This window comes from Orbicella faveolata, unplaced genomic scaffold, assembly GCF_042242905.1.
Source record: "Orbicella faveolata isolate gen_17 unplaced genomic scaffold, um_ofav_v1 contig_15, whole genome shotgun sequence".
Lineage (NCBI taxonomy): Eukaryota > Metazoa > Cnidaria > Anthozoa > Scleractinia > Merulinidae > Orbicella > Orbicella faveolata.
In genome coordinates, this window is record NW_028301542.1 from 3,963,722 (window position 1) to 3,987,714 (window position 23,993).

Genomic DNA, 23,993 nt, shown 5'->3' on the forward strand with positions numbered 1-23,993 from the left:
AAATGGCCTGGGAAAAAAAGCCATTTCGACAGACATCAGGGATTAATAGTAAAATTAAAATTAATATCTTTTTCTTCACTTTCTCTGTTGAATCAATGAGTGCCCTTGTGACTTCTTCATACAAAATACCAATAGTTTATTTGATATCAAAAAACAAAAATAACAATTGCATCACTTACAATAATTGTGATAGCTACATTTTGTTACTTCATATGTACTGGAAAAGACTGATATAAAAAATCCCAGAATATATACAATTATTATTCATGATCATGTAAACACAACAAAATATGTGTTTTAAATATTATGGGGTCATAAAATTAATGTGGACTACTTGTAGACAAGTAAGTATTTAACAAGGGTTAGTCAAAACCTGGCTGCAAAAATAATCTTCTTACTAACTCACTAGCTATTTTAATACCAAATCTTAACCTACAGAGATTCATTCTGAGTGATATTTTGGCTTCTAATTTGCATGTTAAAAATTGGTTTTATTACAAATTAATCTAAACCATGTTAGAAGCATTCTGCAAAGTTGTACGTTAGTTTGCATAAGCTGGTATATATTTATCAGGACTGAAATGCATGATATTAACTTCAACACTGCTGAAATCCTTTCATATGCATTCCTAGTATTGATACTGTAAAGAATGTAAACTTGTAACTGCAACTTATCAGAATCGAAAATTCTACCTATGGTATGGGAAATTAATGAAAACTCAATTTGGAAAATCCTTAGTTGATCGATTAAAATAAAAGACATGGTTGATGAACTAATCATTTGAAATCCAGCTGATTTCAACATTTAGTTCCACAAATTGTGCCATAAAACAAAACTATTTTGGATCACACTATTCTTGGGAAATCTGCATCTTCAAATTAAATTTTATCACTTCTCAGCAAGATGGATTTCTAAAATTAATCAATATTAAAATGGTCCACACTTGTTCTAACGTGCTCAGAAATTGCCTTCATTGATCATTACAACAGCTAAAACATTACAATGTAGGTAAAATTCTTAGTTGAATGTTGCCAAACAGTCTGCTACACACACCAATCTGCTGACACACCAGCAATGTACTGCTTGGTGAAGTCTTGTTCCGTGATTGCAAAATATATATTTTTTATGATAGCAATTTTAATATACATGTAAGGGACAAAAGCAAGGCCACATGAACACAAAACTTATCTTGCGATAGTGTTTTACGTAACCAGCTGGTAGGAAAAACACAATGTAATGAGATAACAGGAACATAATCACATACTAACAAAAACACAAGGAAAAAAATGATCTTTTCTTCATGTTGCTGTTCTTATCTGGTCAGTGTGAACCAGGCCCTACCAACTGCCTACAAGCAAATCATGATTAAAAAAAATATATATCTGAGCAATTTCGCAAAAACACGCCCGCTAGGTTTTGTCTGGATTCGGGTGCAGCCCGGCATGTCACACAATCTTTCTCTCCCATGAATGTGGGGAAGGAAGATTGTGTAACGAGCATCTACCTGGGAGGCTTGTGTCATGTAGAGTACTGACAGATCATTCCCAGGCTTCCCACAATCTACAGACTATACCAATGGTCTAATGGCAGAATATTGACTACCAGTCCACAAACAAACCACAGGTGGTGTTCTGAGAATCTCACAATGGTCTCTTATTAGTCTACAGATTGCCAACTTATTCTGTTGAAAGACTACCAGCAGTCAGGCAATAGAAAGCTATTTAAAGACCAATTTTGATATATTAAAATTCAGCCTAAAACAATAGACCTCAGCTTGAGGCTCCAGGGAATAAATACAGAGTTTGTGGGGTTTATTCCCTGGAGCCTCATGTTGAGGTCTATTGTTTTAGGCTGAATTTTGGTTTATCAAAATTGGTCTATTACATGCCATAAGTTGGCCAATTTTTTTTTTCTTGGGGGAAGGGAGAGAGTGGGCTGTTTTGAGAATTTCTTAAGGGATCAACATTTTATTGTCAGACTTAAGTTTGCAGCTCTTGATTGTAAACGAGAATTAGCAAAAGTAGTGTGAACAGTAGCTAACACTTAGGACAGTATCATTTCTAGAACACTTCATCATCACATGCTCAGCATTGTCATGACTGGAGGTCATTTCCCTTGTCAGGAGTGTAGGAAAACTGATTAAAAGCCTCTTCTTCCTCTGGAATCTCTGCAAGGTCTCCTGCAAGAAATTTCCCAAAATGATTTATTTATCACATTATAAATTGGAACGTTTTTTACCCAAACCAAACAAGACGTTTTCTTGTTCTATACATCTAAGAACCTGCCCACTAATGGGAGAAACAGCCATAAACATTAAGGGAGAGAGGGAGGTAGGCTTAATATCATGGTTAATGCACAGGGTGTTACATAAAAAAAAAGATTGGAGGTGCATACTTGAACACCATAATGGCAAAACTTTGCTGAACAATGAGATGGAGCATACTCTGATGTGATAAAATACAAAGGAAGCTCTGCAATGGGGGCATAGTTGGTTTTTCATTACTTTGCTAAATGATTGGCTTAAAAAACTTCTGCCACCTTTTTATCCAATCAGACATAAAAGTGAAACTTATCATGACTCGTTTGCACATGTTTACTCATGCTTTGTGCCAGTTACAGGTAATTACTTTGAGTTTTGATTGGTTCACTGGATTGTCTGTGTCCTTTGTGATTGGCTAGAGTGATAACTTTGGTTTTAGGTTTATGACACTCAATTGAAAACCACTCTATGGTAAATTAATGACAATTTAAGGTAAACTGGTAACCAGCATCTGATACCCTACAATGAAGGGTACCAGAGTGTCTTCACTCAATTTAAGTAGTCAGACCATAACAGTTATTTAATCCCCTTGCAAAACAGAATTTCATTACCTTCTGGGGGTGTCAGTTTGACTGGCTCGTTGGTGAAGTCTTCATCAAAATTTGACACATCAGTGTCCGATTTAACGACAGGCTTGTATGGAGGTTTTACCTAAATTGTTCAAGGAAAACAGCACTAAATATCAAATGAGATATAACCACTGCTTCCATGAAAATCGAAAAAAGGTTAAAGAAAGTACTGATTGGAAAGATTATTCCAACTATCTTTATCTGTAAAGGTTAAGTCTGCATATGAGCCAAGTGGCCTATAAGGAGCTTATCTCTGGTAACTTCTGTAGCATGAAACGACTAGGGGTATTTCTGTTACTCCCTGAATGGGATGCTAGTCCATCCCAGGGTTACACCCAGCATTTAACTCACTGGTACCCATTTGTACACCTTGGTAGAGAGAGGCACTGAGAGAGTGAAGTGTCTTGCCCAAGAACACAACCTGGACTGCTTGAGTACACCAACCATGAGGCCACCAGGAGTGAGTGTTAAAGTAAGAAATGCACATAAAAGTCCAGAAAGATCAACGCTGGCCTAGGCAAGTGTGTGAATGCTTGTCTGTTGCATACTGTCAAGTCTGTTCCGGTCCAAGACGGGGGAAAAACCAGACAGTTCAGCACAAGGATTTTTGAACTTTCATGAATAACGAGGCAAAATGCAACAAGGAATATGCTACTCCCTCAGCAAATATTTATTAGGGAGTGATTTGTACACTACTAATGGCCCAAAACCAAGATGAAATCATAGCTAAACTGGCCAAAAGAACATGGGGCCAGATTGGGCATGTCCTCAAAAAATCCCAATAAACGTCATCAAAGAAGCCCTGTTATGGACTCTGGAGGGTGGAGGCAGGTGAGAGCAATCAAGGATGACTTAATAAGCAAAATGTAAAGGAAGACTGGATCCCACGGTCTAAATAGAGGCATCAAAAACTGCCCAGCAGAGGGTCTGGTGGGAGTGTGTGAGAAGGCACTAAGAGGTCTCCGTGAGTAAGTGACCAAATTAACATTCTTGTCCCCAGAGCCTACAATCCTTTTGGTCAGCAAAAAAACGCATGATCTCAGGGTGGGTCAAAAACAGGAAGTCTATGATTCTTGGACTTCTCATCAAATCTGACAAATTTGGTTGGCTGAGAATCAGCCGAGGGTACTTATGGCTTGTCAGAATAAACTGGTTGGGATGACTGTTGAATAATGGTAACATTATGAAGGTTTTTTTTTTCCAAAATCATTTCCCATAATTGTTTTTGGCTGATGTGAAACTAGAAACTGGAAATTTAAGCAAATGGTAAAGGGAATTTCCACCATTCTTTTCCAAACAGAAAAAAGAGTTCTCCCTCTGGAAGTAGTCTACAATTTCCGAACAAGTTTTCTGGAAAATTACTGTTCCATTTCACTTTCAGCCGAAATTTCTGCATTTTTTTGCCAAAGTGGTAGCACCCAAGGAAATTAATATTCTGTGCTGCTTAGTTGGGACCAGAGTGCTAAATTGATGATCAAAACTTGGATAGGAGGAGGGGTGTGAAGTTACATATACACGTACATGTATTTGATAGGTTAAGTTCACATTTACCTTTCTAAAATAAAGCGAACTTACCCTCTTGTTGTAAATGTCTTCCCAATTAATTGTGCTAAAGAAAGGATGTTGCATGACCTCCTTAGCATCATCAGGTCCACCACCAAGACTGGATATGCAAAAACAAAAACAAAAAAAACAAAACAAAAAACATTTATCAGTTGTGGTTACAAATGCTGTGTCATAGTATGATCTATCATTCTATTTACAACACCTTTTTAAAGTTTGCTAACTAAATTACTTTCAACCTATCTGCTTTGAGCAATCTTTTCCAGTCAAGGCCATACTTGTTCCATTTTGTTCGTTTGTTTGCGTGTGTTTTTTCTTTAATTCATAATAAACAATATTTTTCACTCGGCATATGCTCTAAGAGTACAAACTGCTCATCAAGAGAGCTACGTTGTAATACTGTTTACACTTTTTTGAAGACAAAATCACAGTTGCAGAGAAAAAGAAAACAAGAATAAGCACACAAAAAACACAACTTACAACAAAAAAACGATTTGATTGGGAGATAAAAGACCGAACAGAATGAAACATGTTCACATTAAGTTGGAGTTCAATTCCTGGAACTCCGTTTAGAAGTCAGTCAATATTTCTCTTAACCATAATAACTTATTTTTACAGTTACTGTCAGTGGTTATTTCATCATCAGTTAAGTATGTTTAGTGTGCAGTTTCATTTTATTTGCCACTAAAATACCTCAGTGTGGAACTTTGTAACATGGCCAAGTTTGAACTTAGTCGTGTCTTGATAAATTATACACTGTAGTGGCGATATCATATAGCTCTGAAAAAGCTGACAATTTGACAAAAGTTTGTATGGATGACGTGCAATATTTGCACGCCTTTCATACAAATGAACCTCTTTAAAACTCTCACTGATTTTGCAAGCTATATCTTTACTATTTATAAAAACTAGAGTTGCAAACTTGGCCATTTTACAAAGTTCAATGTGATCAATGGATTTCATTGCTTGGCCTAAATCAAACTGCCGTGACAAAGGGTCTGACTATTGTATTGTTTTCTCACCGTTTTGAAGGATTTTTCTCTAAAAGCCCAGCGAGGATACTTTTTGCTTTATCAGTGATTCTGGATGGAAACTTCACCTCTTCCTGAGGAGAACAACAGTGACAAGCAGTTTCTTTTTAGTCAACTCACCCAAACACCCCAAGGAGACCTGCACCTAGCCTTTAGCACTCAAAAGTAGGATGCCATGCACCCTCTTTCAAATTTGGGACGTCTACTTCCAAAATGATTGACAACCATGGTCAGGTCTTATAACAACTATTATGGAACTTAAGCAAAGACAACACCAATGTTAAGGACTATGCCTAGTAGAAAATGAATTTTATATTTAAGTTTCAAATTTGGCAATTATCTAGATTTCTTCAGTATACATATCGGTCTAAAACCCAGTTCAAAATATGCAATGCCACTGCTGGTCAGCTCTAAAAGGAAATATGACAAATTAGCCATTGTGGTTGCACTTTCTCCAATATATAAGCAGAACATGGGTATTTCATGTTGCTCTTTAGCATTAAGGATGACTGAAATGTACAGTGTACACAGATTTCTAATGAATGTGCATGGCCTTTGTGCTGCTCGTTAAACGTTAAATGTTCGGTGAGGTTCTTGTTGCTGCTACCACTGTGGTTTGCTCAAAGGAACTATGTCACAGTTTCCACAACTTGAAAAGTTTAGCCTAATTATTTCAAGTTCAGCATTTGTAATTAATCAGTGTTGATCTTCTCTATCCTTGTACAGTTCCGCTATGGTCCCTCTATCGATGTCAACTACCATTATCAGGTTTCCTTCACTTTTTAAAGTAATTTTGCACACAGCAAAAGTAACTCAAAATGCCAAGACTGCACTCCTCTAAACTCGATCCCTAGTTTAAAAACCTCAACTAACGATCATAGATCAGACAACTTCAATATTTAAACTAATGTTTAGCAGTACTGACCGTCAGAATAAGTTCAAAGAGAACTTCATGATCTCTGTTGTAGAAAGGTAGACGGCCACACATCATTTCGTACATGACCACACCCACACCCCACCAATCCACAGCTCGGCCATAGTCATTGTCTTCCAGAACCTGTTTTAAAAACTGATTTAGATTTATCCAAGGCCAGGTCCACACTACGCCAAAGGAATTTGAAAACGGAGGTTTCATTCTGAAAATGCATCAAATGTTTTCCATCCACACTACAACAGAGGAATTGAAAAGTGCAACAATCACCGGTCATTTTGGATTTGTGTTTGAGAAGAACTCGGTCAGCTGGGAAATCGTGTGATTATTGTGACGCTATCCTTTTTGGATAGTTCCATTTTCAAAATGGTTTCGGCCTGCATGAAAACAAAAAGCTGGTGTTTTCAAATTCCTCCTGTTTGAAGAGTGGTTTCAAAAAGCTCTGTTTTTGCGACAGATTATTCTAGACGGTGGGCCTGACCATAGAAATAATTAGCTCCGTTTTCATATTTCTCTGGCGTTAAGTGTGAACAGTAGGCCTAACCATAGAAATACCTGTCAGTCTAGTTACTTTGAGTGTCCAAGCAACTGTGACCAACTTTGCTGTTAATATTATAGTCTGCCTTTTTATTAATGTACATCTTCTCTTGGTTCAATCTAAAATATATTTGCCTTAAGCTATCCATCAACTTGGGATTGACTTGGCAAGTTTCAAATGTTAATTTTTATCACACTCAGTTTCAAAGTATTCAGTTTTTCGACTCCCAGTTAGTAAGCTTCCTGTAGGGGCAGTTGGATAATAGACACGGCACACACAAAGTTTTTGTATTGTATTGTTATACACCGCAGCCTGTATCACAGCAGCAATGGGTGAACGGTCAAATATTACTGATAAATGTGTACCATCTATAGTAGTCTTACTGTATACATGTATTTAAGCCATCTACTCAAATCAGACTCTTTTGAAAGTGTGGATCTTGAGGAGCTGGCTAGATTTCAAGCTAATTATTCACTGACCTCAGGGGCAAGGTATTCAGGGGTGCCACAAAAAGTCTTGGTTGTTGCTCCGTATGTGATATCTTCTTTACACAGACCGAAGTCAGTGATTTTGATATGACCATCAGAGTCGAGGAGAAGATTTTCAAGCTGTCACAAAGAAAAGAACTGATTGAATGAGAAAAATAGAACACTGCAGCACACGTTTTCCTAAATAAACAAAACCAAACCTAAAAATAACTCAACTTCTTGGATAATGGAGATGATGGTAAGAAACCATTAAGTGACAAAATAATACAAAACTTTGTTTGAATGTAAAATCCTGGGCTATCAAACACAAGTTTCTTTGCATGCTGTAAAGGGAAATTCTTTCTTTGAGTCTAGGGCTTTCAAGATCTGTGATATACCATAATTATATATTAATCTCCCTTTGGTTAAGCTTTGGTTTCTGATTTTATTTTGAATACAGCATTTTTTTCCTGTTTTTTCTATTTCCACCAAACCAATATGTGCCACAACACAAAGACCACACACAACACAAAGACCCAGTCAGGGTGTCCTCAATCGGGAGTCAAACTGCTAATTAAAACACTTAAAACAACTGAGTGTCCCACTGCCAATGTACACAACTGCTGATAATATTTATTACCTTAAGATCTCTGTAAACGACTTTGTTGTCATGGAGGTACTTGACAGCCAGCACAATTTCAGCTGCATAAAACCTTGACCGCTCTTCTGAGAACACACGTTCTCTGGACAAATGGAAAAAAAGCTGGAGGAAAAAGAAAAGGTACAATATAAACAAACAACAATGAAAAGAAAATTCAGAATTATCTGTAATGTGTCATTAAATTATATATTGTCTTGTTTAATTAATTAATTAATTTTATTATTTATTTCATTTTATTTTTTTTGGCTGGGGGAGGGACAGTGTTGACAAACTATATTAACATACGTTGTCTAACAAAAGTAAAACTCACTAACCTCACCACCATTGACATATTCCATCACAAATACCAATCTGTCTTTTGTTTGGAAGGAGGATCGCAATTCCTGTTACACAAGGTAAAGAGTTATAATCACAATTATTAACAAGTAATTATTTTGTGAAATGACTGTCATTGAATATTATTATCCACATTTTAAGTGATGAGTCTGAGAGCCTAGTGACCCACCAGGCTGACGCTTTTCTCTACCCCCCATCCTCTACCCCTCCCTCCTGACATGGATGGAATCCTTGTCCACCAAAGGGACTGCTTGATCTGCAGTCATGATCTGGAGCACTTAATCATAAGACCACAGACTACACATACACACAGTCAAGTACAGTGGAGCCCTGCCTTACAGCCACCTTGTTATTACAGCCACTTTATTCTGGCCCAAACAAAAGATCAGTCGGTCATTTTCTTATTTAAACTCATCACCAATTGATGAGTTTGGGAAAGGTGCCTTTGGGATGGTGGAGCCAAGATATGAGCCTCAAGCAGAGCATGCAGGTATCCACGGCAACCCTGAGAGTGGGCAACCACCAGGCACTGTCACACTGACAGAGTCAGTGGAAATACTTAACACCCCATATACTTACCATCACCAGCGAAAGGGAGGGAGGTGAGGGAGCAAAAGCACTCAACAGGCAAGAATGGCACTCATAGGCGAACTGCACAATCTCACACAGCTGGCAAGCAAAACACGTAAGCCCAGCAAAACCCTGTATGAGACCACACCGAGCATGATTGCCCTGAGAGACTGCTGACCAGCATTAGCTCGACTCGAACTTTGCCTAAACTACATTTAGCCCCATTTAAAGAACCCCTTTAATACGGCCATCCCTTAATATGGCCAGATTTTTGTGGCCTGTTGGTGACCAGATTAACGAGGCTCCACTGTACTTTCCATGGCAATATACTATACATTCTATACTGGCAAGATCATAACCAGCAGTTCTGGCATTCCTACATGTATCTTTATGCATGCCAACATACCGTCAGGAATGGGTGGACTGTTGTCTTCAAGACTCTGTTTTCTGTTAGCGTATGTGCAACTTCATCCTATAAGAATTAAACTTTCATTTTAATTTGCTTCCATACCAAAAGAACGTAAGTTCTACACATACATGTAGCATTTAATGAATGGCCACATGCTAAAGTTTTGATCACAGGTTTACAGGTTAGAACCACATTGCCACATTACCTTGGCAACAATAACTTCTTTCTTTAAAATCTTCAGTGCTACGACTTCACCGGTCTTTTTCACCCTTGCTAGCATGACCTTGCCGAATGTTCCTTTTCCTAACACTTTCAGCATAGCAAAGTCATCAAAGGTCTAAACAAAGACATATCATGGCAATTATTGAATCTTAGAAAAGCTGAGTGCTCTTACAGTGTTTGTTAAAAATTATTAGCAGAATTGAAAAAACATGAAGTACAAGACACTGATAACAAACCACTTTTTGACTTCCTATAGTGATCTCATCTGACTTGTCTTTGTCATTTTCACGCAACTTATTTGCGACCTCTTGAATGGCGGTAATCCACTCTTCCCTAAAAACAAAAAATACGAAAAACAATTATTAAATGCAACTGTTGGGAAAAGTTCACTAAAATGGAGCTGTTTTATTTGGCCATCAAACCTCCAACCAAATTGATTGCTACATGTACATTAAAATCAGTGTCTGCCACAGGTTTTGGACTAGTAACACATTGCACGGTAATAAGAGAGCAATTATGTCATTTTTGCAATGAAATAAAAGATTTAAATTATTATAATTACTGTGTGTGTGGAACTTTTAATTTACTCAAAATTTTGACCATGTACTAAAACTTATTGCTAATCAATGACTAAGCAATGATTTCTAAGTGAATCGTTTTGCTTTTGATGTATGTCACTCATTTGTAGGCATTCCATGTGACCTGAAGCATCAAACATGGCAGAGATTTAGTAATAAAATTTTAATACTTTCTAACCTTGTCTTCTCAGCCCTTACTGTAAGATTTCAAGTGTTATAAATCCTTGTTTTTTCCCCTTCAATTCATGGTCTGCAAGCTTTGTGCTTAAGCCATAAATCAAAGGGGAAAAAACTTGGTCCATAACTTACAGCATGGACTTTGAACTCTTTGATCAAGAGGATCTAACCTTTCCATATTTCATTTGAGTTTTATAAACCTGCGAGCCAGCGAGCCATGTGAGCCAAGGGGCAAGCCATGCGAACCATGCGAGCCATGTGAGTCATGTGAGCCACAGTACAAATGTTAAGATTTTTTATTTGTTACATTTATATTCGCATGAGAACAAGAACAAGAGACACGGAACAAGATGAATAAGATCGCAATATTAAATTCTTGCAATATTATATTCTAAGGGAAGAGAAAACCACATGCAGCAGTCAGCCAACCGACAAAGTTTTGATAACTCTGATTCACTAAAGAGTGAACCTGTTAAAATTACGTGATTTACTCACCACTCTTGACGCCAATACACAGAGTTGCCCTGAAGTACTGTTCTCTTTTTTCTTGAATGATTTTCAACGTGGATATCAATGAATGACAGGTGTAAATGGATACCATTCAACTACCCATTCGAGTAGCAGTGGGGCAGTGGAGCCATACTTTTCTCTCAGAAATTTTTTTTACTTAAGTCTTAAACCTTAATAAATTTTTGACGCATTGTTTTTATTTTTTGCGGATCCTGGGTGATTTGAATAGACAAAATTTTCTCCAAACAACAAAAATATGAAACAAGAAAAAAATTCATCTAACTTAGGGCAGCCATTACTATGACGCAAGACTTGGCACGATGTACAGATGTTTAGAGCATTTTTCATATTTGACACACCAGCAATAGTTCTGGTAACCAAAGCGAGATTAGGATTTTCTTCTGGGAATATTTCAGTTGTAGGCACTTGCCCTGGGAAAGAGAGAGTACCTTGGGAGCGAGGTTGTACCGTTTATACTTGTCCCAGGGTCATCTCCACTTTCAAGATGGCGGGCGGGTTGGTTTACAGCGATAGTTTAGTGATACTGTAGTTGGGCACGAGATCTATGTTTCTTGGTGAAATGATCGACGACCTTGATATGCTTATGCCCAGACCAATTGAAGAAAAAAAAATACTCGCAAAAATGGCTCGCACCATGGCTCGCATGGCTCACTGGCTCGCAGATTTAGCAGACCCTTTCATGTTGTGTTCTAAGTTTTGTTATTTTGGAATACGTAAGCATACATTATGTTTTTTTCTAGTTAAAAGCATCCTTAGTTAGTATGTCTCTACCAAACCCCACCTGCAACCAAACATTGTAAATTACGTGCTTTTTGCCAGTTCTGACAAGAATTAGTGAGAACATGTAACTTAAAACTGCAAAAGATACAAACTGCAAAACTAACCTTTCATCAGTGTTGTCTAAATGGAAAGTCCTTTCTATAAGTGTTGTCCATTGCCAGCATCTTATAATGAATGAATTTGCCTTTGGCTTTTCTTGTCTCATTATCTGGCATTCTGGTGAAAGATGAAAAATGCCAGTAACTCTTGATAGCAATATATTATACAATATAATCATGGTAAAAATTTTACAGAGGAAAGAGTCCTGATAGGATCTTGCATTAAAATCCTGCAAGATCCTTGTGTCCATTTGTACTCAGGTTCATTATGCCTCCACGGGGCTCGAAAAAACCTTGAATTCTAGCTTGCCAAAAAGACAAGCATCTCACAAATTTTGCTTGCCCTGGGCAAGTTTTAGTTTACTTTTTTAAAATTTATTTAGTTGCCTAGGCCCTTGCCCATCATCTAAGTGAGAATGAAAAGCATTGTGCCTGGCAGGAAAATCTAATTGTCCTGAATGACTGAATAGCACTTTTTTCAAACCCTGCTCCAAGAAGATCAGACAATGTACATGTATAAATGAAATGTACTCACTGGCCACAGAAAAGTTGTTAAGGGGCTCTACTTCTCTTGATTTGGGGACTTCCTTGTAACCTATGAAACTGCCATCACTCCATAACTGAAAGTATCTGGGTCTCCAATTCTTGATGTATTCCCCTGGGAAATAATTAAAACAATTTCAAGGCTAATTACTGGTGAATGAATTTTTTACATTTCAACATTACAGAGCGTAACAGAAATATAACAACAACCTCCAGGAGCAGGCTTGCAGAGATTGAGCTACATGTACTGGCTATGAACAGTGGTACATTTTACACTAGCCTGCAATGTAGGCGTATATTGGCGAGTGAGCGTATTTTGATCAAGAGAGCACCCTCTTGGATTCAAACTTGGAAGAGGCTTGGGGAGAGACAAAACACATCCTAAGGAGGAAGAGTGCAGCTGAAAAAACTCCGTCCCCACCCCCTCCCCACCCACTTTTCCTAATCCAACATGGCAATGAGTATTGAGCTGATACCAGTAAGTCATGAACACAAGGAAAATGCTTGCCCTGCAGGCTAATGTTATATTACATCAAAGAGCTAACACAAAATTTTATGGGCTGTATTCCACTGTATGGTGTATTGTACACTGCCCGTGTGCTTTAGTTGGGATTTATTTGGTGTCTTGCCTTCAGAGCAGGAGGAATAAGCATCTTTAAGTTATCACTTACATACATTATAAGTTTCTTAAATTTTGTTTTCTCACTCTGTACTCAACAATTTTAAATTGTTAATATCCAAAGTAGGCACCTCGTTAATGGCTAAGTCATCTTGTGAGTATTTTCAGGAGTTAGTCAATTAATCCAAGGCTATTGAAAAGGAATGTAGCATGCCTACTATACAATGTAAATGTATATACCACTTTCTGTGCAAGGCATTACATGAAATGGTTACCTAGTTCTGACTGTCAAAAACAGTACAAATGATTGGGGATATTTTCTGTGCCACACATACATGAAAGGACTACCTACTCTGACTGTCAAAAGTACTAAATAAATGATTGGGTGGGGTTTGGTCCCTTGCACAGAGTCTCGATCTGTTTGTATCTTGGGATTGCAGAATTGGCAATTTGAGAATTGGAACATAATGGACAACTGTTACACTTGTCAGAAATACTAGCAAATACGCCACAAAGTAGAAAGTACAATGACATGCTTGTCCAGAGTGTTCGTCTTTATTTCTTCTTCATAATATTCCCAATTTATTGTTTTCAATTTTTTTGTATTTCTTGCTCTTCAAAGAGAGGGTGCCTAGCCGCCCAATCCATCCCCTCTAAATCTGCCCAGGTTACCCAAGAAAGCCAAGTGCAACTGGTTTAGACTGAATGCTTCTGATTGCTAGACTAAGTGGAAGTAACAAAACAAAATTCAAATATTTTTTTGGCCCTCAGGTGAACACCACCCCTGACTGATGATTAATCTCACGAAGTCAACATATATACCTCTCTTTTGGAGCCATCCCACTTTAACAATGGTAGCACCATTGCTTGGACCACTTCCAGACATGGTTTAACTTGCTGTACAAACTCTTAAAAACAGAATGACAATATAGAGTCTTAAATTTAGGTTCAGTTATATCACCCTATAATTATAGATCGAGCAATATACTGACAGTCCAACAGTAGGTTTTTTCCAATCCTGCATCCCACCACTATTTTTGACTCAATCGTCCTCAATATTCAGCTTGATCACACCTGGTTAGAGTCGCAGTCCTCCATGTAATGTCTGTAACATGTGATTTTCCATTTTTCATCCCACATCCCGCCGTAAATTTGACAACTATCCCATATCCTGTCTATCAAAATGAGCAAATCCCTTTCCTGCCGAAATATTTTTATCCTGTATCCCACCATTTAAAGTCCTGTCAACCAGTAACCCCACCTTCATTTTTACTCCCATCCCTCATCCCAAACCTATGTTGGGCCCTCTACACCCAATCTTGGAACGAGATGAACTTTTCAAGAAATCTATCTGGGGATGTGTCTATTTATAGTGTTGTGCAACAGTGACTTAAATTGGTTTTCTCATCTGTTACCTAAGCTAGCCCAGTTAAGATCTCAAGAATCTGGGAAGATATTACATCTTGGATTTATTATTGGATTTAGGCAAAATATTGAATCAAATCAATAACTCTGATCCAACAGATTAATGAAGTGATCCACTCTGATCATTGAACCAGGCAGACCCTGAATATGTTAATTTTAACTAATTGACAAATTATCTTCAGAACTAGAGTATAAGGAAGCTAAAAACATCATGGAAATAAAAACACCTAAAAACGAACACTGAATATCTTTAACAACTACTGCATTATGTATAAAATATGTCTTGATGTACTAATTAAAATTTGTCACAAAACTTCACGACATCTGCGGAAATAAACTTAACGTTATATTAATTAGTTAGTTAATTCTTGTATTAATTTTATGATAATTAAGTTTCATATATTTACACTAAGCTTTTAAAAGCAATCATGAAATCTGAGGGACGAAAATGTTTCCAGGATTTCCCAGCTTTAATTCAGCGAAACAACTCTAAAAGATCGCACTCAGACAGCTTATAACTTAGTTATAAGTGCCTAAAGAGTGAATTTACAATAAACAACTACTTCGAGGAAGTGGACGTCTATTGAAAAGGCCAACCAGCAGTACATGACGGAATTTCATTATTCTTGGAAGACAATCTTATGGAATTTGGTCATGAACACCGAGTTTGCCACGAAAGTTAAAGATTTTGAGCTTGTACCGTGGGACAAAATCCAAAATGAAATATTGCACTGGTCTCAAAAGTAAGTGGATGTTTTCGCAAAATGCTACATATACACAGTTACCTCAAAAATACAGTTGTTACTTTATCCCCAGGGACATTCAGTTAGAAACAATAGAAATCAAATCAAAAATGTAAATGATCTAGGCTTCGAGAATGAAAGATAAAAACCGATCAGTGGTTCTCCGAAGACTTGAAATGACACGGTCTGTTCGAGACAAAATTTAATTAGCAGCTTCCCCTCGACTTAAAATGAAAGCAATGACGCAGACTTAAGCACAGTATAAGATATTCACGTAAAATTCCTTCCACCTGAAAGAATTTTTAACAATTGCAGCATAAGGGATTAAATGAAGCCATTCATAATTACCGCCCACAAAGCTACCCAACTAGTGTATTGACTCAGCATGAAGTTCGAAGCTTCATCAAGCGCTCTCTCACAAACGGAAACTACAAGCTAAAGCTACCACAGTGTCACAAGGAAAGCGAATGAATTTCAGCTAACAAGTAAGTATGGAAAAGCTAAAGCTAACTTAATGGTGCCTAGATGTCTGTTCGTGTTAGAGTCCAACAAAAGGGTAACAACAAAGATTCCGTGGAGAAATCGAACTGGAATCACTTTAACGAGTGCGGAAAATTTTCCTTTCGTGCCACTCTCCCGATCAATATAACAGTGGCTTCAATTAAGATCAGTCCCAAAGTGAGTCAGATTTACAAGTACTGTGTACAAAATAAAACATAGCTACCCACCTGTTTGTTATTCCTTAAGATCTTAACAATACTGGACAGTGACAAATTCAGCTTCAGCGTTTCGCTAGTCTGGAGCGAAAGTCAGCAAGAGGCTATGGACCAGTTGGGTATACAGAATGTTAGGTCCCAGTCTCCAACGTGGCCTCTAGTCACGCAACAGTGAAGCGATGACGTACCGGAACTTCCAGTTTCCTTCTTCCTAGTTATTAAGAAACCTCGCACCCCCGCTTTTAACGCGATTTTGTGAATGGACAATAACGACATAATAAAAAGCGCCCAATCTCATGTCATCGACTATTGTTCTTTAATCTTTAATCCCTCTTCAATTATGCGAAAAACCTGACGTCTTTAGACCTACCTCTGGCCTGGAGCACAGATAGGTGGGAAGTACACAGGCCCTTAGATGATGACGACAAATCTCCCACCCCCCTAAGGAAACTAGTGAGATCAAATCCCCTGAACCTAGTGACTAAACAAACAAAAAACTAAAATATGTTAAAAAAAAAACCTAAAGAAATAAATTATAATAAAAATAATAAGAAACTAAATAAGTAAATATAATCAGATGTGAGCAGAGCAGGACTCTTTTAATTTATGTTGACTGATTAATTAGATAAAGGGATCATTTTTTTGGTCCTGGCATCAGCTAATTTTCAGTCTTCTGGTCCTGTGGAAGGCCACTTGAAAATTTAACTTTTTCTTTTTTGTTTTCTATCTTCCCAAAAGAGGTCATCACAATTTCTTGATTCCAAAGACCCTTTGCAAGAATACAGCGATGGATCTAAGGGAGGAGCCGCCCTTATTTTGGGTAAAAAAGAAAAAATCACAGAACGAAGAAAAGCCAGCAGAGCAAACACCCCCCAACCCCCCCCCCCCCCCCCACACACACACACACACACACACCCTTAGCTAAAAGGTGAGGCTTAGGATGTAGAACTATTGTTATTCAAATTTAGGCACCATTTATGCAAAGGGTCTATATTTCCTGAATATTTTTTCCTCAAAGTTCCTCTCACATTTTTAAAGTCAAGTTAATATCTGAAGAGAGTTTTCACATTAAAAGCTGCAAATTAAAATAAGGTTGGAGGGAGATATTTTCTTCAGTGTTTTTATTTTTCATTTTTTGCTTTTCAATTTAAGCAGTTACTTCTTCTTTGACTGTTAACATGATTTATCACATACCACAAATAAAACCTTTTAAATGGTCTTTGGTTTTATTAAGTCACTGTTCTAAAAATTATGTGTTGTTCTCCACATGAGTTGACCAATTTTATTTAACAGTGTGCGTGGGCCTGTTTTTACTTCAAGTTCTTTAGAAAGAATAATTATTACATATCAAGTTCAAAAATAAAAACACCCAACAAATTGGAAGCCACTTGAAAAATAATTTTCTCAGTTTTGCCTGACCTTGGAAGAAATCTAGACTTTCCATTCCTCAAGCTTTTATTTAGACTTTCATGATTGAACTGTGGATACCAGTTCATGATACAAGAAAGCAAAACATAATTAAAAGTTCATCAAATATAAGTATCATTTATAGGTGGTGCATGATTTTTATGCTTCATAAGAAAAATATTGCTTGTGACAGCCATACCACAAAAAGATCCGAATGGAAGCACAGGATAACTGGACAATCTATAGCTATGTTGTAATGTATTGCATTTATGTTAATAAAAGAATCTTTCCTTGAAAAGCTCCTAAAGCTGTCGTCAGTCTTTCTAAAAATGTGATAAGATCACACCAAAACTAAACTAAATCAATTTCTGTTTTTTCAAAAACAAAAGCAGAAAGAAAGAAACAGAAATATAAAAGAAAAATAATTATACAGCTATTCATGTAGAAAGTTGGGTTGCCTGTGGTAAAAGTAGGTTTCTAATAGGTGTTTATAGCAATTGGTGGAGCTTTCCTGGTCTGTTTCCTGTTCTTCCTTTTATTCCACAATACAGCTATCAAACATCACAATTAGATTTCCCTTCAATACCAAATAGAACCTGAAAGATGTAACCAAGGTCATGCTCCTCTAAATAATGAAGAAATTGTCCCATGTCCATGTGGTTTTCTCTAGTGCCATGAACTTCAAAGAAAAGTTCAACAAACCCAGTAAATTTCCTCTGATCATTAACACTCTTGTTTGCTGTCCCTTTCTCTCGGTGGCGGCATGTAATTTTCTTCCAGTTGAGCCGGCGTAAACGACTAAAATATCCTTCAACATTGTATTCATCCCCCTCCAAGCAAACAACTCCTGGTTTCCCTGGTAAACAAAAACCAGTTAGGTTATAATCAGAAGCCCATTGAAGAATATCCTTTCTTTTTGTTTTACTATAAATGTGATGCATGTACAGCCACATTCGCAGGAAGAGGGCTCCCTTTTTGCTTTTGTACTCACTATATTGTGACTTATTTTCTGTCTCAGATGTTGACCTTTCAGTTCGACTTCTTACTATGTATCCATCGCCATTTTCTTGAATCCACTGTATTGCTGGTAGGGTGCAAAGTTCCCCACTATCAAGGGTTGAAATATATGAACTTAAATCATCGTTCAACTCTTTTTGAACGTCTCTGTTTAGGCTTTGCGATCTGGCAAAAAAATCTGGTTTAACAACAGGATAATCCTGAGGAAAATAACATGACAGATCTATCGCAGAATGGCTTTCTGATTCACAGTCTGGGTAAATGGAAAGTGAAAAGTTCAAGCCATTTGGTTTCTCCGCTGTCTTCCCAGAACAAAACTCTTGAATGTCTATGAGTGCTTCGTCATCTAATTTAAGCTCGTCTTCTTCAGGATACATAGATCGAAGCATTTCAACCTCTGAAAGCTGAAGTCCTAGGTTTTCACGCAAATCTGCCACGTTGGTCGCCATCTTTGTGAAAATGGTATTTGAGATAATCTGTGTCAGTTACTTGACGTACCTTTTGATCTTATGACCTAGTCTGCAGGCTCAGAAGGATATTTCGCTGCAGAATCTGTTGTAGATGTCGTAGGACTTTATCGAGGGAGATTTCCCCTGAAGACTATTTTTATTTCTGTGAAAGTGGCTTATCAGTTCCTAGCTAAAATGCTAAGAAAAGCAACAAAGAAAACACACACGGTGTCAAGAGGCTAGTGGCCTTCAATCAAACCAAGATGGATTCCGAGGAGGATGTAAGACTGACATCATTTCGTCCACTCAGTCCAGACCATTCCAAATCGAACTTCTCTCTAGCTCGATTTTTCCAGAGAAAACGGCATGAAGCGAGAGTGGAAGTCAAGGTGGATGCGTCAAAGGGCCAACGTCCAGTCAGCCCTTTAGTAAGTCCCCGTAGCTCTCCGCAGCTGCAGAAACGAACGAAAAGCCCTGAACCACTGCAGCGATCGTGGTCATCAGCCTCTCCACTGATTAGGAGGCGTTCCAGTGCGCAAGCTGGTAGTTCTGTTCCCTCGAGACGTGCTTCTCCTGGTCATCGTAATGTACACGCTGTTCTGGGCCGCCTCAATGCGGCTGCAGACGGAGGAGGACAGGTCAGTACTTGTGGGTAAAGAAAAAAAAAAATCTGTGGGCAGGAAATTGATATTTCCAGGAAATGCTGTTGTTAATGGCACGGTTGGTTTTCACATCATGGGGTGCAAAAATACAGATCTTGTTAAATTTCAGCATGGATAAAAAAATTTGGCAAAATTATGAATGGCACCACGGGAAAGTACTGCTCAGTAGCTTAATTCCATGTATTAAATAGCTACACACGAATTTTATCTGTAGATTGAAAAGTGAGAATCGCCTTAACTTATATGAAATAACAGATCCCGGAGTCTTCTATCCATAAAAATTAGTATTGATAAAACTTCAAAAAAGAAGCACAAGTATTTTAAGACAATTGTGTGGCATAGTGAGTGCCAAACCAATCACTTTTTGACACTCAAATGAAAGCCACTTTAACATATTTAATACTTAGAACCACAAACTCTTTGTTTTCAGCTGAGACAAGAGTACAAGGAGAGTGATTTCAAGCAGTACTGGATGCCAGATGAGAATTGTAAAGAGTGCTATGAATGCAGTGAGAAGTTCAACACTTTTCGCCGTCGACATCACTGTCGTCTTTGTGGCCAAATATTCTGCTACAGGTGTTGTTACCTGGAAATTCCTGGACAGCTTATGGGATATACAGGTAAACTAAGAGTAACTTTATAACATGAAAGGTTCTAAAAATATCCACACCCATCTTATAAAGGGACTTTTCTGTTGGGGGAGGTGGGATAGATCTCAAAGGAACTTAAAAGTTGCCACTTAAAAGTTGCCAAGCTGTGTGGATCAGCTTGACTGGACTGCAGAGGGCTCTAATACCTAACACCTGTTACAGTTAGCGCTGAGTATGCCGTGTGGGCTTTTGATAGTATGAGTGAAGTTGCCTGCTGTTGAGACAATTCACCCATAAAGTATCAACTGAAGTTTGTTATAGGTGTGAAGATCAAGACCAGAGGTGAACCAAAACTTAATGACAGCCCTTAGACTGCAATGTTATTTATGGTACACCAACAAAATGATTGACATCCATCTTTTACCAGGGTTCTTACGAGTGTGCACCTACTGCCACAAAGTTGTACAGCATTACACTCAGTCCTCTGACTTGAATGTCACCAGAAATCTGGAACAGCTACAGGCTGACCTGCGCACAATCAACTCTGAGCCAGACTTGAGTACCACTAACAATAGCAACATGACTATGACAGTTCCTAAACCCTATCCCTTTGATTTTGACGATGAAGAGCATATCTATATTCAGCCATTGCTCAGAAAGGTTAGTGGTACTGGTGCAAGTGGCACGGCTGGAATGAATTCTTATTACGAAAAGTTTGAGCTGAAAGAGAGACCATCACCCATGTCAGGGAGGAGACCGTTTGATGCATTTGGAGTCTGTGCGGCAGAAGCTGACATGTTGAAACAGGTCAGTGGAAGTCTCTGGGTGTATATTGGCTTGATGTAGATTTTACTGGCCTTTCACTTGACGTTGCTTGGCTCAAAATTTCCTTTTGGATGTCAATGTAAGTCCCTCTATGGGTAGTGTTAGGGTTCAAAATCTCACAGGAAGTGGACAGGTTATTTTTACCCTAACCCTTTACGGTTTACCCCCTAAAGTGAATGGCAGTTTTTCCTGAATCAGCTAATAAAGACTCTCTGCCTGTGTACAATATACCATTTGAAAACCACTGATCAGTATATTTAAGAACTGACATTAGCAGCTATGGAGGAGGTATTCATTTTGAAAGGAATTGCTTTAAACTTTGAGTATCGACTTCCAGTGCATATCAACTCTCAAATATCATAGGTATACCCCTGAGCTATAGCTTATTTAGCAGGTCTTAGTACATACTTGTAGCTTGATGTGAAATGAGTCTTGTGTTCCAAGTGCATCTCAAAAAAGAAATTGGAAAATTTCGTGGGTGGTCAACCATGTCTTCGAAAGGAGGGGGTCACAATTTTATGCCTTCAATAAGCAGATCTTTACAAGACAATTGTTGTGGCAAAAATTCATAGAAATCTCTCAAATATTCACAAAGTTACTGATGAAGTTGTGTGTCAAATGGCACACATAATAAAGGGAGTAAAGGGTTAAGGTTGAAAATGAAATTTTCTAGTACAAGAATATGTAAAATCAGGCACGGTACAGGCAAAATTAAAGCAGGGCATCATTGAACTCCTGTTAACTGTACTTTTCAACGTTATCTGAACCACTTGTGGCCAAGTTTGAACCAAAACTTGATACAGTGTTCGTGTATCTTTGAGTCACTGAGCTAATAATACAGCTGCTGTAATTTAGTTTTCACCTATAGTCTCATTACACTGTCTTTGAAGAATGTGTCTTGGAGCATGTTTGGAGATGTACTATTAATATAATTTCAAATTATTGTCAAACTCATGATTGCCTAATAAGATACTTATTTTTGAGTTATTTTTTTGTAAAAAAATACCTCTTAGTCGGCACGTCGGGTATGTTATGGACGGGTCAATGGGTGAGTGAGTGAGTGAGTGAGTGAGTGAGAGATGTATGTATGTCACACCAATCAGATTGGATCTACTATAAACAGCCAATCAAATTTCTTCTTGTAAAGGTAAATGGTATGTGAGAAGATTTGATCCCGATAGAGTTCAGAACGGCCATATTTATTCTTCTATAAAAGAGGAGCAAGTATTCATATATTGGGTTTACTTCGACATTTTCTGTGGGTTAGGCTGAGGATTTTAGTTAAATGAACGAGATGAGCCTTGAGGTTTGAAACAGTTCGTGACTTAGTAGTATGCAAATGCAACGAGATATTTTTATTTTTAGTTACAAAGGTAACTTGATACTTTTGTTTTTCACAAGGAGTAAATTCGATAAGAGGTCACGAATCATCGCGTGTAGTTCTTAGGACATGTTTTAGAGGGGACGAGACTTAAGATTTGAAACAGTTTTAACGGTTACAATAGTAAGTGCGGGTAACGATTGTTTTGTTCTTGTTGCATGCAAATGTAACGAGACATTTTTGTCTTTTTTAGTTACAAAGTGTAATTTGACACTCTTGTTTTTCACAAGGGAGTAAATTCAATTAGAGCGGACGAATCGTCACCACTCTTTCCCACGAGATGTTTGCTATCTTTAGTAACAAATGGTAACTTAACACTTTTGTTTTTTAAAAATATGGGAGTAAATTCAATTAGAGCTGACAAGTTATCGGCTATTGTTTCCAGGATATTAAACAAAAAAGGTTTTGTTTCTGGACGGTTTTTACATCTCTGCAGTAGCAGTTTAATAGTTTTATTTGATGACATTCATTTCAGTCCGATATTTTTAAAGGTAAAAAGTATGAAAACTGTTCAAATGTTCTTTGAAGACTGCATGGCACCAAGTTAAAGTGCATTTAATTAAATCAGACTTTCAACGTGTCAGAGGGTTTTTTTCTCTTTCCTTCTATTTTCGGTGAAGTTGTGTTGTGTTGTGTTGTGTAAAAAGGTAAACTTACGACTCGTATAAAATGCGAAAAAGTCTCTAAATTAACTTGAGTATTTTTGAGCAAAAATTTCTCTTGGGGGTTGGAAGGGTTATGTGATCGGTGAGCGAGGGAGTTATGCATGTGCGCGTGTCACACCAATGACAGTGCGGGTTGTATCAAAGAGCGAATCAAATTGCCTGTTAGAAAATAAGATGGTATCTACATTAATCTGGAGACGTGTCAGATTACTGCAGTTTGTTCAGTCGAACATTTTATGGCTTACTATTTAGCTATCTTACCATGACCGATGTAACATCGCAACCAAAAAAACTTCTCAAATTAACCAAATCATTACTGTACCATGAATGCTTCTATCTCCAACACTTCACACACAAAAATAACTCTTGCACGTCCTGCGTGCCTATGTTTAATATTATCTCACTGATTACTCAGCGTTTTAATGCTGTTTTTACTTTGTCCAATTTAAGGACTCTTTCCGTGAGTTGTGGAATCAAATAATGTCCCCAAGGTCTGGATTAGAACTACAGAGCCATCGCTTCCGTTTGAGGACTTACCAGAATTGTTTTGTTGGAAGTGAATTAGTTGACTGGCTGCTTAAGTATGAGAAAACTTCCACAAGGTATAAAATATTTGGTATTTACTTACATGTAGACATTAGTCTTTCCTTTTAATAAAACTTATAAATGCTCCAAATTATTTTAATTTTTCAGTTCATTCTGGAAGTAGCATATACTTAGAGCCATGAATTTAATAATTTTCTTATAAATAAATATATTAAACCATTATTTTTAAAATTTTCTTAAAATTATTATAATGATTATTCATAAATTAAATTCATCTTCAGCTTGTAGTCTTTATGTTGAGTTATTAGTTTTTTTTTTGTTTTCGTTGCTGTTTCCGTTTTACTTTTTTAATCGTGTTCCTGTTAAATACAGTGGAACCCCCCTTACGACCACCCTTTACACTCGATAATTAATAGTTGTTATGGAAAAAAAAACTTTTTGGCTTCCTTTTTGGTCATGCAAATTTTCACTGATTTTCCATGTTCTTTTGTGAATAAACAGTCTTTTGCCACATAAATCCTGCACTGTAGACCATATGTAAACTATAAGAACGGAATTCTGCCTAAAGGATTAAAGGGGAACTTGATTGACTTCTTAACAGAAAACCAATATCAAACGTGTCT

The 23,993-nt window shown here is 37.5% G+C and overlaps 3 protein-coding genes across 5 annotated transcripts in view; 1 reads left to right on the plus strand and 2 right to left on the minus strand.

Moving 5' to 3' along the window:
• Nucleotides 1-112: 112 nt before the first annotated feature.
• On the minus strand, nucleotides 113-15,962 carry LOC110064866 (RAC-gamma serine/threonine-protein kinase-like). Of its 2 annotated transcripts, XM_020771971.2 has the most exons (15): nucleotides 15,841-15,962; nucleotides 13,767-13,852; nucleotides 12,318-12,440; nucleotides 11,789-11,900; nucleotides 9,855-9,951; nucleotides 9,602-9,733; nucleotides 9,394-9,459; nucleotides 8,396-8,464; nucleotides 8,061-8,183; nucleotides 7,433-7,561; nucleotides 6,410-6,541; nucleotides 5,476-5,558; nucleotides 4,466-4,553; nucleotides 2,873-2,972; nucleotides 113-2,180 (listed from the first exon to the last, which is right to left on the minus strand). In XM_020771971.2, the coding sequence occupies exons 2-15, from the start codon at nucleotides 13,828-13,830 to the stop codon at nucleotides 2,095-2,097; spliced, it is 1,404 nt and encodes a 467-aa protein (XP_020627630.1). In that variant the 5' UTR covers nucleotides 13,831-13,852; nucleotides 15,841-15,962; the 3' UTR covers nucleotides 113-2,094. The 2 variants fall into 2 exon arrangements, with proteins under 2 accessions (XP_020627630.1, XP_089144149.1); XM_089288023.1 differs by lacking the exons at nucleotides 113-2,180; nucleotides 2,873-2,972 and having other exon boundaries at nucleotides 4,196-4,553; nucleotides 13,767-13,850; nucleotides 15,841-15,955.
• Nucleotides 15,963-17,028: 1,066 nt separating this feature from the next.
• On the minus strand, nucleotides 17,029-18,734 carry LOC110064852 (RWD domain-containing protein 2A-like). Its single transcript, XM_020771956.2, has 2 exons — nucleotides 18,227-18,734; nucleotides 17,029-18,091 (listed from the first exon to the last, which is right to left on the minus strand). Exons 1-2 carry the CDS (start codon nucleotides 18,699-18,701, stop codon nucleotides 17,790-17,792), a joined length of 777 nt encoding a protein of 258 aa, XP_020627615.1. The 5' UTR covers nucleotides 18,702-18,734; the 3' UTR covers nucleotides 17,029-17,789.
• A 20-nt stretch (nucleotides 18,735-18,754) lies between these two features.
• Nucleotides 18,755-23,993, plus strand: part of LOC110064879 (1-phosphatidylinositol 3-phosphate 5-kinase-like) — a 46,202-nt gene continuing 40,963 nt past the window's right edge. For both annotated transcript variants that reach the window (XM_089288026.1, XM_089288027.1), the window contains exons 1-4: nucleotides 18,755-19,339; nucleotides 19,794-19,983; nucleotides 20,381-20,760; nucleotides 23,275-23,426. In XM_089288026.1, the coding sequence (XP_089144152.1) occupies nucleotides 18,965-19,339; nucleotides 19,794-19,983; nucleotides 20,381-20,760; nucleotides 23,275-23,426 (1,097 nt within the window). In that variant the 5' untranslated portion in view covers nucleotides 18,755-18,964. The remainder of the gene's footprint in view (nucleotides 19,340-19,793; nucleotides 19,984-20,380; nucleotides 20,761-23,274; nucleotides 23,427-23,993) is intronic.